Source organism: Artemia franciscana, chromosome 5 (genome assembly GCF_032884065.1).
Source record: "Artemia franciscana chromosome 5, ASM3288406v1, whole genome shotgun sequence".
Classification (NCBI taxonomy): Eukaryota; Metazoa; Arthropoda; class Branchiopoda; order Anostraca; family Artemiidae; genus Artemia; species Artemia franciscana.
Window position 1 is genome coordinate 24,781,814 of NC_088867.1, and position 12,587 is coordinate 24,794,400.

Below are 12,587 nucleotides of genomic sequence, written 5' to 3' on the forward strand. Positions count from 1 at the left end.
ATAGTGAAGCTGCCAACATAAAAAGACTTGGCACGACCATTTTTCCGCGGGTCTTTGCTGCCAAGCCTTTTGGCCACGTGCTGCCGTGCCGATGATCGAACCATCAATGGCCGTGATGTTTTCAGCTTTAACGTAAAAAAAGGTAAAGAATACGGCATTTGACTTGACAGTCCCTACCGGCGGTGCTGATCTTCGTTTCTTGGCTCTCAGCCAGGAAGTGCAATGGGGGGGGGAGCCAGCCATCCTGTACTTTCGCACACGCTTCCTGTTTACCTTCCCCAGATTTCTCCAGGTACCCATTTAGAGCTTCAACGTAGCTAATCACAAAATCAATCTAGTCCCACATCCATCACAGACCCCTGAATGTGATTTTAAACCACTTCCATACGGCCTTCTAAAAGGTACTTTTTAGACCCCGATGAAGCTCTTAGACCCAAAAAACACCTTGCGCATCCTTTAAACTATGGGATCCCTCGTAACTTAATGGATCCTTTGGAAGAAATATTGGGAGATTCAAATAACTATGTCAAATGTTATATGAAAATGCAAGGATTCGGGGATGGTGTAAGTCAACCTTCTGCTTCATTGGGGCAACAGCCTCGGATTAAAGGCAAGTGAAAATGAAAATCTATATATAGAAACCTGCCGTCTAGCCGTTCCCGGGACCGGCGGAGAAGCCACTGTTTTCTCGGTGCTATACACACACACACATATATATATATATATATATATATATATATATATATATATATATATATATATATATATATATATATATATACATATATATGTGTAAGAAAGGTGACAAGAGTGAGTGTCATAACTATCGAGGCATTAGTCTGGTCTCTGTAGGTAGCAAATTACTTAGTAATATGATAATTTTTAGACTGGGAGATGCTGTAGACAAAGTTTTAAAAGAAGAACAGTGCGGTTTTAGTAGGGTAGAGGATGTGTCGACCAAGTTTTCACTCTTGGGTTAATAATTGAAAAGTTCCTTCGTTTTCAAACACCTTTGGTCCTCAGTTTTATAGATTATGAGCAAGCGTTCGATTCTGTTGATAGAAGAGTTTTAGCAGAGGTCTTATCCTTATATCATATACCAGACAAATACATTAAAGTGATTTGTGCTATGTATGAGAAGAATCCTGCTGCGGTTAAGGCAGGAAATGAGGTTAGCAACTGGTTTTGTATTAAAATCAGGAATTAAGCAAGGTTGTGTTCTATCCCCCTCTATATGGATCATTTTGATGGACTTCGTCTTAAGGAGCATAGGAAAGGCGATTGGAGACCAAGGAATCAAACGGGGAGAAAAAGCTCTGCTGGACTTAGATCATGCTGATGATTTAAGCATATTAGATGAAAGTGTGAGCAAAATAAATGAATTTTTGAGGTTTTGCGAGGTCAGGGTGCTAGAATAGGTCTGAAAATTAATGTTAATAAGACTAACTCATTAAGGCTAGGAATAAGTGAAGATGAAAAAGTGACGTTAGGTAACGAAAAGATTGATAAGGTTGGCAGCTTCAATTACCTTGGTAGTGTTATTAGTAAAGACGGTGGAAGCAGTGAAGATATTAAAAGTAGAATAGCTAAGGCTCAGTGTGTTTTTTCAAAGTTACAAAAAGTTTGGAAGAATAGGAAGATAAGTCTGCAAACCAAGATTAGAACATTGGAAGCTACAATGATGATAGTGGTCAAATATGGCTCTGACGCATGGGTAATCCGAAAAGCGGATGAAAATTTACTAGATGTTTTCCAGAGAAATTGCCTATGGATTGTTCTGGGTACCCGGCTGACTGACCGTGTTTCAAACAGGAGGTTGTACGAAAAATGTGGTTCAGTCCCGCTTTCTAGGGCTATAATGAAAGAAACGTTGAGATGGCCTGGCCACGTTTTGCGGATGAAGGATGCAAGATTGCCGAAGATTGTCCTTTTTGGCCAACCGTCTGGGGATACACGGAAAGCAGGTCGTCCTCGTCTGGGGTGGAAGGATGTCATAAATATGTTTAAGAAAAGGTTTAAAGGAAATGGGAACTTCCTGGGAGGGTGTAAAGAGAAAGGCCTTGAATAGATTAGGTTGGAGGAGGAGCGTGCGTAGCTGTGTTGGCCTCAGGTGGCTTGGTGCTGCAGTGAGTTATTAGTAGTATATATATATATATATATATATATATATATATATATATATATATATATATATATATATATATATGTATATGTATATAATGAAAAAAGAAATCTCCAATGCATTAGCACAAACACACCACAAATCCGAACACAAAAAATATATTGAACTTGAATTTTGCGAAAATATTTAATAATTAAAAAGGGACCATCAAAAATTCTAATCCCCCCCCCCAAGTCGATCGGGCCCTGAGTGAAAGTATAACCTTTCACTACGATTACTTCCTGCAATTATCCCCAACCATTGAAGCGATCTTATTGAAAATCACACCATGAAAATCCAGTATCACAGAGAACGCTAATGTAGAGGTTTGACGCTCCTCTACATTTTTCATTTTACCAGAAAAAAATCATGGATGTGTGTTTTTTTATATTTATTTCCCAAGAAACGATAGTATTGAACCAATGGTCCAAGAAGGTCGGGAGAGGGCCCATTCGTACGGAAATTAAAAGTTTTAGTGTCCTATTTAAGTGAACAAAAAGATTGGAGGGCAATCATCCCTCTGCCGAGATCCCTTTTCCCCAAAGATATTCGATCAAATTTTGAGAAAGACATTTGGTTCAGAATAGTTTAAAGTTCCAATAGCTTTACCTCTGGGGATGGCATTACCCCCACAGCATCTTGGCAAAGGGCTGTAAGTTATATAATTTGTGAGGATTTTCTACGGGGAGAATGTTCCGTGGGGAGGAAAATTTCTGGGTGAATTTTTCAGGGGAATTTTCTGAAATTCTGTTTATTTGTCTTTCGGTCTCTCTGGCTGGCCAATTTTGCATGTGGAGAGAATGTTCCGAGGAATTCCATGGGGAGAATTTTCAGCGAGGATGGAATTGTCTGGGCGGATTTTACAGTGGTGGTGGGGTGTTTCCCGGGAGCAATTTTTCATAGGGTAATTATCTGCGAGATGAACTGTATATAGGGATTTCTGGTATGATTTGAAAAATGATTAGGAATTGGTCTAATAAAAAGCTTTTTTTTCAATGAAATTAAGGAGAATTTTCAGGTGGAATTTTAGTTTCAAGTGGGATTTGAAGCGGAAGGAACTTTTCCCTGGGCAATTTTCTGCGAGAAGGTTTCCTAGGGGTAATTCTCCACGGAAGGAGGAGGGGGCAATTTTCCGGCATGATTTGAAAAACAATTAGATATTAAAAGAAAATCAGCTGAAAGTAAAGAGCAACACCAACATTTAATGCATCAAAAATTATTCTGTGTATGGGGGGGGGGCTGCCCCCTCCTCAATTCCTTCCTCCATATGCTGAAGTTCGACTTTTTGTCTTAATTCTTTAAGAAACACTCAACTTGAATAAGTTCAACTGGAATAAGAATCTTTTTTAAAGCAATTAAAAAAAAACTCTAGCGTAAAGAGCGTGGGATTGAGGAAGAGGCAGTGTCCCGCCCCTCATATACGGAATAATCTATCTTCTTTCAAGTGTTAATGTTGGTCCTTACATAAGGCTAAGTTACTTTCATTTCGATTTAAGGAAAATGAAGCTGTGACTGGAGTTTGGGGGAAGAGGAGCGGGCATAGCCGTGTTGGTCTATGATGACTTGGTGCTGTGGTAAGTTGTTGGTAGCAATAGCATTATTTCTTTCTTCTTGAAGAGTAACAGTCATTTTCATCACAAACTAGAAGGTTTGGATATACTTGTGGGCTGACAGGAAAAAAGGATATTCTTGTGAAATCAGAAAAAAATGTATCGAAGAGGATTGAAATAGCGCCGAATTAGGTAAATTACTATTCCATAATGTTTTCTCTTTCAAAAAGGGTAAGAAGGTATTTTAGCAAGCTACTAAAGATGACCAGCTAAATTTTGTCAGTGTGAGGGGCATAGGAGGTAATAGTAGTCCAATATAAATTTGTCCTAGTCAAATTCTTTCAAAAGCAATTTTTGCATGAGTTTTACCTGAGTCATTGATTGCAATACTAGACAAAAAGTATAACTTGAAATAACTAAGAAACGTTAATAGAAATGGAAGGAAGTATGATAATCTGATTAGGCTAATAGAAACCTGCTGCATATTATGAAGTAAGAATTTGATTTTTTTAGTGTTTTTTGTTTAGTCTTATACATATTCTAGAGCTATACATGAGACCATCAGAGGAGAGGGATGTATCGTTAGACCATGGTGTTTGGAAATAGGATAAAATAAAGGATCTAATGTTATTGCTTTTTTTGTTTACAATGTTTCCTTCAGAAGACCCGCTAAATCGCAGTTTTACCAGGCTTAGTCTCTAGTAAGTTGTTTGTAGCAGTAGTGGTAATATAAGAAATACAAGGCACTCGAACCTGTAGTAAAATAGGATAGAATTCCATCAGAAATGAAACTAATCGATTAATCCAACAATAATTTACTGAAAGGACTAGCATAAAACTTTTGAGATCAATTTATACATAAGACCAGATAAACTTTTAAATTAACAGCAGGTCTGGTGTTACACTTCTGTTGTAGTAATCTGTTCTGACGAGAGCTCTTTTTCTTTAGACCTGAAAAATAATATATAAAGTACAAATTTATTGAAAAATGGCTTATAAACGTTCCTAAGGAGCCAGATCAATATTTTAATGCGGTGAACTTTTTATCAGTCAACTTAAAACTAGAAAAAGAAATCAAAATAGTTGTTCATCTAGTGCAAAAATGACAAGCAAAGCGGCTAGTGGGATAATCTACGTAGAAGAGATTCATTTTTCGGTTACTGAATATATTGAGTCCTATGTGTGGAGAGATTTATGAGTGTTTGCATCATTTTTTAGGGAATTGTAGGGAGTTGCGCTTGGAAATATTTGGTAGAGAGGTCGTGAGGAGAGATTGGACTTAGGAAATTTTGAGAAGTAGGTATTACTTAAGTATAAATAATATTGGAAAGCTCGTCCGGGTATTTATGAGGTATTGTAATGATTTTCTTAAATAATTAGTTTTAGTGTCTTTTCAGTCTATGTTTTGGTTCTGTATTTTTTCGCTTGTTTCGTGTATGTCACCATGGCCCAATTGGGCTTTCGTGTGAATAAATCTATCTATCTATCTGTACACTGCTCTTCAGTCGTACAACATTCGTGCGAAAGGAGAATTACTAGTAACAGGTTGTCAAGATCTAATGAAAGAAAAAGTTTCAGTGAATAAATATTCTTTACTAGGAAATTGAAATGAATTTCTTACAATAAGTGTGTGCAAGCTTGTGTGAGGATAGGAGCTACATATATATCACTCCTTTAGGGGCTCAGCCAGTGCTTTCACTGTCCCTGAATTTTTAGGGTTTTCACCAAAAGAAAATAATGTCTCCATGAAAATTGAAGCTCCAAAAAACAAAGAGTCTTACTTTAAATTCGCGCCTTTTGGCAAAATTTCAAACAGTTCGTGGTAACGAACTGTAAGTAAGGAGTGATCCGTCTCGATAGTAACCGAAACTCTAAAAAATGGACTTTTGATACCAATGGATATATATAAGAAATAGGCTTATTGTGTCGATTTCAAATATATAGTTTCATTAGTTTATGTATAAGTTTCATTAAGTTTAGTCTTACTCATTAAAGACTACAAGTCTGAGAAAATTTGCCCTGAGCCTGAGAAATATATAAGTTTCATTAAGTTTAATCTTGTCCATTAAAGAATACAAGCCTGAGAAAATATGTCCTATGCTCGAAAAAAGAGGGATACACGCTCCAAAAGTCATAGAATCTTAATGAAAAGCACACAATCAGATTCAGCGTATCAGAAAAACCTACTGTAGAAATTTCAAGCTCCTATCTGCAAAAATGTGTAATTTTGTGTTCTTTTTCAGAAGAATGATCGCACCTGCGCGTTTTTTTTTTCTTTTTCTAGGGGTGATCGTATCGACCCAGTGGTCCTAAAATATCGTGAGAGGGCTCATTTGAACGTAAGTTCTAGTGCCCTTTTTAAGTTAACAAAAAAATTTGGGGCAACTAGGCACCCTCCCTGCCCCTTTTTCCCAAAATCTTCCGATACCATTTTGGGATAGCTATATTTTCCTCATACTTGAAGAGCCCAATAACTATGCCTTTGGATATAACATGACCACCCTCCCAGCCTAAAGGAAAAGGTCTCTAAGTTTTAAAATTTGCCCATTGTTTACGCATAGTATTCGTTTTTGGGAAGATTGCATACATTTTCGGGTGGGGGGAGAATTTCTGCTAGAGGTTTTTACACGAGGGAATTTTCCATGGGAAGGAAAGTTTCCTCGGGGCGAACTTGTCAGAGAAAATTATACACTGGGGGAATTTGCCAGAATTCCTATACAAAATTATTTTATATGTCTTGCTTTCTATTTTTCGTCTCAGTTTTACAGGTGGAGTTGTTAACGGTAATTATTCCGGGGTAAATTTTTACCAAGATTGAATTGTCTAGAAGATATTTCCCTGGGAAGGAGTATTTCCCTGTGGAGGTGGGGCCAGATTTCCTGGCATTATTTAAAAAACAATCAGAAATTAAATATTAAATAAAAACAAGTTTTTTCAAATGAAAGTAAGGAATAAAATTAAAACTTAAAACGAACAGAAATTCTTACATATATGAAGGGGTTTATCCCCTCCTCAACATCTCGGTCTTTTAGCTAAAGTTTGAATTTAGTCCCAATTCTTTAAGAATGACTCCTGAAACACAAGGGTCGTTTAACTAGAACAATAACCTTTTTAACAGTACTAACATAGTTTATCGTAAAGAGCAAGATGTTGAGGAGGGGGTAACTCCCTTCATATACGTAATGATTTCTGTTTTTTAAGTTTTAATGTTGCTCCTTTCTCTCAGTTGAAAAAAACTGTTTTTTGTATATTTAATTTTCTGTAATAAGTTCCATACTGCAAGATTTGATTGCAATCGTTAATGCCTGTTCAGTCGGTGTTCATTTTCTCAGTTTTGTATTGGATTAAGAGAAACATTCACCAGTCAGTTCCTGGAATGATTCCTTACACGGAAAGGTCCAATGGTGTTTTAAGTCTCGTCAATCGATATAAAGAAGAAAATTAGAATGTTGTTTCACTTGGTTCATTTTTGTTTGTCTCACAGAAAAAAAAAAATCTCCTGCTATAAACTAGCCCTTGGAATCCAGGTCTTATATCTTTCAGTTTCAAAAATTTTTGGGCGAAATTGGATTTCAGTCCATTTTTGCCAGTCTCAGTAAACAAAAGTAATATGTAAACTAGTTGTGGATAGAGTATATTAAACTATATTATTACACATCACTAAGAGGATAATATCACTAAATAGTCTTTTTTGTTTCGAAAGATCTTTGTTTTGAAATGTTAAGAAAGATACTAAAATTTTTGTTTGCTGTTTTCTATTGTTAATTTTACATAATTATTGAAAGTCGTTTTTGTAAGGGTTGTCGGCGGAATAGACGTCTTTTAGAAGTTGTTGTATCTTACCGTGGAATAGTCCAATGAGACAGGTTTTCCTATGTTTAAGAAACTCAAAGAAATGTTGGAAAGACCTAAGAACAGGATTTCTGCTTCAGAATGGCAAATTCGATGATGTTTTTCAATAGTTCCGTAGCAAAATTGATCAGCAGCAATTGTCAATGGGTGGTAGTTTGCAAATATAATCGCTACTCCATTTATTTTTGTGCCTAATATGCAACTAAAAAGCCTAAGAGTATTATTTGCTAAAAGTTCAGCTGGGTAGTTCCATTTTACACACCCGATATTAAAACCAAAAAATACGTCCAATTTACCACAATTCTTCAATATTCTCTATATAACCAATAACAATGAAGACAACACTGCCTTTCTGTCATTAAATTTTAGTTTCAATGACCGTATTTGATTATAAATCTTATTTTATTTTTGCATGTATTTTCATGAGGACTTCAAGGATATAGAGCCGAAATATTCATTTGAGGTTAAAAAAAAAAGAAATCATTTTCCTCCCTTCTGTAGATACATCCTCTCCTGGTATAAAATTCTTTCGGCCAAAAATATCTCTATTTTCTCATCCTCTATTTTTTATCAGAATTCTATTTAATCTCTGCAAAAAGGCGTAACTCCCCTTACTTTCCAAACTTGACAGTAGAATCATTGGGTTCGGCTCTTAGAAGGGTTTTACAACTTCCATAAAAGTTCACTTCTACTATATAATATTAGGGTTGACTCTATAGGATGGGCATCGCCCCATCGACAAAGTTAAAACTTTCCGTCCACGCTTAGGCTAATGAGGGACGATTCTCAAGCCTTCCAAATTAGCTTCGTAAGTTTAGACTTATAATTGTCTTTTATAGCATTATGCTGGAAGCTTATCTTTACACATACTGTCCTACCTCCACGTAACCTGAAAGTTTCAATATAATTCTCTTCAATTAAGGATATCGCAGATGAACCCTTTTGGCAACCATGGATGTATATATAAATTTTATTCAGTTCACAGTAACTGAAAGAAGATCGTAACTAAAGAAAAACACGGCTGATTGAGTAAGGATAAAGAATGAAATAAAGGCAGAAAAAATAAAGTGTTAATTCTAGCTTTTGCGGTGATGAAATGGTTAACATTAAAGTGACTTCATTAAAGCGAATAATGAAAGCGTTTGTTTGCATATCTTTGGCTTTTGCCACGTCTGTGTGATAAATGATAGGATCCACTGATAAGCCTAACATAGGACCTTTCTCTTTATTTTCATTGCCTTTTTTTCTAGATCTAAAGTTTTTTTGTAACAAACGTTCTACAGAGTAAATAAGTAAATGAAAAGAAACCAAAAATACTAAATTTAATTTTGCCTTGTTCCAAGGAGTTTAAACATTATTTTTGAAAAATAAAACGTTTATTTTGGAAATTAGGTTGTTTTTCATGATTTTTTTTCTTTTATTAACTATGAATAAATTTATGCCTCAGACCAGAGGTGTCAGTAGCGAAGTCACAAAGAAGGCGCTTTAAGCAGTTTCATAATACCTAAAGGACAAAAACGTAAATTAACAATTGCTCAAAATGAACAAATTGGACCATCAGATGAGAAAAAATCAAGAGGACGACCTTAGATATGTAAATACGGATGAAAACAAAAAACCTAGACCATCAAATGTGACAAGACCAATCCGAGCAGCTAAGGCGAAGGGCATTGAAAAAATCTGAAGTAACGGTAAAAGAAAATTGAAGAACGAAGAAATATGTGGTTAAAAGATAAACAATAGTGATTCTGAACCACCTTCAAAGGGCCAAATTTATTTTTTATACCCGGATGAAGCTTTTGAAGAACGCCGTGCAAATCCTTTAAATTTTGGGATCTCTCGTAACCTAACGGATCTTTTGGATTAAATATTGCGAGAAACAAAAGACTATGGCAAATGTTACATTAAAATGCGAAAAGTGGAGGATAATGCAAATTAACCTGCTGCATATGTAAAAGCCAGCCACATACCGCCGGTCTCCTGATATATATATACATATATATATATATATATATATATATATATATATATATATATATATATATATATATATATATATATATATATATATATATATATATATATATATATATCAGTTAGCCTATTATACTTACTCTGTACTGGAGGGCAATTGGACGTTGGTTGATTCATAGGAATGTACTTCGTAGTGACCATAATAGTCATTATGGTAACTTATTTGATTAGTCGAACTGCTATCTGAATAGCAAGATGGCGAATATGCTTGTCCTTCTACATAATCACTCCTTCGATAGTATGTATTGTATTCAAAATCGCTTCTTGCCAAGCCAGTTGGATGTGAAGGGCAAGCCGTCACAGTAACAGGGTACTGAAACAAGTTTTCGTAAAAAATTATATGAGCCTTTCCAGATGACGACTCGTATATATGTATATATATATATATATATATATATATATATATATATATATATATATATATATATATATATATATATATATATATATATATATATATATATATATATATATATATATATATATGTATATATATATATATATATATATATATATATATATATATATATATATATATATATATATACTGTTTTTGTAATAGAGCAACAATTGTATATGTATTTTTTCTCGGAAACAGCTCCATACTTTTTCGGAAAAAATTGGTTTTTTTGGGATATTGTCGCATAAAAAAAAATTGAGATAGGTTAGAAGTCTGAGAAAGTTCGTTAAGAATCTTAGTTTTAAAAAATATGTACATGAGAGACGTCATTGTGCATACATCAGCATTGCAATAACGTTGCCCCACTTGTCACGCTTACGTGGGAAAATTGAAGATTTTCATGTATGGAGAAGTTTATATTAAGTTGTTTAAAGAGAACAAAACTGGTGTTTGCGCAAATATTCGCATATATATTGACAAGGGATTACAAAAATTCCAAAGCCTTTGACAAGGAATTACAAAAACCACATTCAAAAACAGAAAGTCAGACACACAAAGACAGACACATAGACAGGCAAACAGACTCTAAGACACAAAGCCACAGAGAGAGAGAGAGAAAAACATTAACAAAAACACAGATTCAGACGCAAAAACAGACGCTCTGACGCACAAACACGATGAGAGAGACAAACACAAAAACGAAGAGTGAGATACTTAAAACACAAAGATATGCGGGCAGACGCTCAGATACACAGGCACGGTAAGAGAGAGATAAAAACACATGCAAATACATAGACTCAGACACAAAACACACAAAGACAGTCACAGAGACGGGCAAACACACAATCAGACACAACAGATTCACACACAGACACGAACACACATACAAACATACACACACACATGCACAAAGACAGTCACAGAGACAAGCAAACGCACAGGCACAGTGAGAGAGAGACAAAAAACACATACAAACACATAGACTCAGACACAAAACACACAAAGACAGTCACAGAGACGGGCAAACACACAATCAGACACAACAGATTCACACACAGACACGAACACACATACAAACATACACACACACATGCACAAAGACAGTCACAGAGACAGGCAAACATACAGTCTGACACAGAGGTACGGCGAGAGAGAAACAATAACACACACAAACATACAGAGTCAGACCAGCAAAGACAGACACCTAGACGAGCAAAGACAGAGTCAGACACACAGAAACGGTGAGAGAGATAAAACCCCACACAAACACACAGAGTGAGACGCACAAACGCAGACAAAGAGACAGGCGAAAACACAGTCAGACGCACAAGCACAATAAGAGAGAGACAATAAACACAAAATTCACAGAGTCAGACTCACCTACTCACAAAGACAGACACAGAGACAGGAAAACACACAGGCACGGTTAGAAAGAGACAAAAATCACATACACACACAGAGACTTAGACACACAAACAAATAAAGACAGACACAGAGTCAGTCAGACACATAGGTACAGAGGGAGGTATAGGGATCGACTGAGAGACAGATGCAGAGAGAGAGAGAGAAACAAACAAACACACAATCCAAACTGGCAAACCCTGGGTACCTTGAGCGAACCTACAGCTGCCTCCCCCTGTTACAGGCTAACTAATGTTAACTGATTTAAACTAGGTTCGTTTGGCTTCAGCAAGCGTGCAGGCATGCTTGTTGAACACAAATTAACCCAGATTAAATCATTTAACATCATTTAGCAGGTACCCAGAGTTAGTTATAGGTTGACTGATGGTACCCGGAGTTAATTATAGGTTGGCTGTAGGTACCTGTACTGTAGTAGGTGGTAGTTTTGCTGGTCAAGTTGATTCAGGTAGTCATCTCTCTCTCTCTCTCTCTCTCTCAGATTAAATCATTTAACATCATTTAGCAGGTACCCAGAGTTAGTTATAGGTTGACTGATGGTACCCGGAGTTAATTATAGGTTGGTTGTAGGTACCCGTACTGTAGTAGGTGGTAGTTTTGCTGGTCAAGTTGATTCAGGTAGTCATTTCGTTGTCTGTGTTGATGGTACTTTAATTGGTCAGATCTATTCAAGCGAAATTTTATTTTCTGTGCCACAGTGTCTGATCGCGTGTTTGCCTATCTCTGTGTGTTTTTTTTTGTTTGTTTGTGTGTCTGACTCCTTTTGTTTGTGTGTGTGTTTTTGTGCCTCTCTCACCGTTTCTGTGTGTCTGACCATGTGTTTGACTGTCTCTGTGTGTTTGTGTGTGTGTTTTCGTCTCTCTCTCTCTCTCTCTCTCTCTCTCTCTCTCTCTCTCTCTCTCTCTCTCTCTCTCTCTCTCTCTCTCTCTCTCTCTCTCTCTCTCTCTCTCTCTCTCTCTCTCTCTCTCTCTCTCTCTTGACCAGCAAAACAATAACACACACAAACATACAGAGTCAGACCAGCAAAAACAGACACCTAGACGAGCAAAGACAGAGTCAGACACACAGAAACGGTGAGAGAGATAAAACCCCACACAAACACACAGAGTGAGACGCACAAACACAGACACAGAGACAGGCGAAAACACAGTCAGACGCACAAGCACAGTAA

The 12,587-nt window shown here is 36.3% G+C and overlaps 1 protein-coding gene across 3 annotated transcripts in view; it reads right to left on the reverse strand.

The window, feature by feature from the left end:
- Positions 1 to 4,516: 4,516 nt before the first annotated feature.
- Positions 4,517 to 12,587, reverse strand: part of LOC136027148 (transcription factor RFX4-like) — a 96,194-nt gene continuing 88,123 nt past the window's right edge. For all 3 annotated transcript variants that reach the window (XM_065704128.1, XM_065704130.1, XM_065704129.1), the window contains 2 exons: positions 9,678 to 9,910; positions 4,517 to 4,662 (listed from right to left, as the gene is read on the reverse strand). In XM_065704128.1, coding sequence (XP_065560200.1) covers positions 4,611 to 4,662; positions 9,678 to 9,910 — 285 coding nt within the window. In that variant the 3' untranslated portion in view covers positions 4,517 to 4,610. The remainder of the gene's footprint in view (positions 4,663 to 9,677; positions 9,911 to 12,587) is intronic.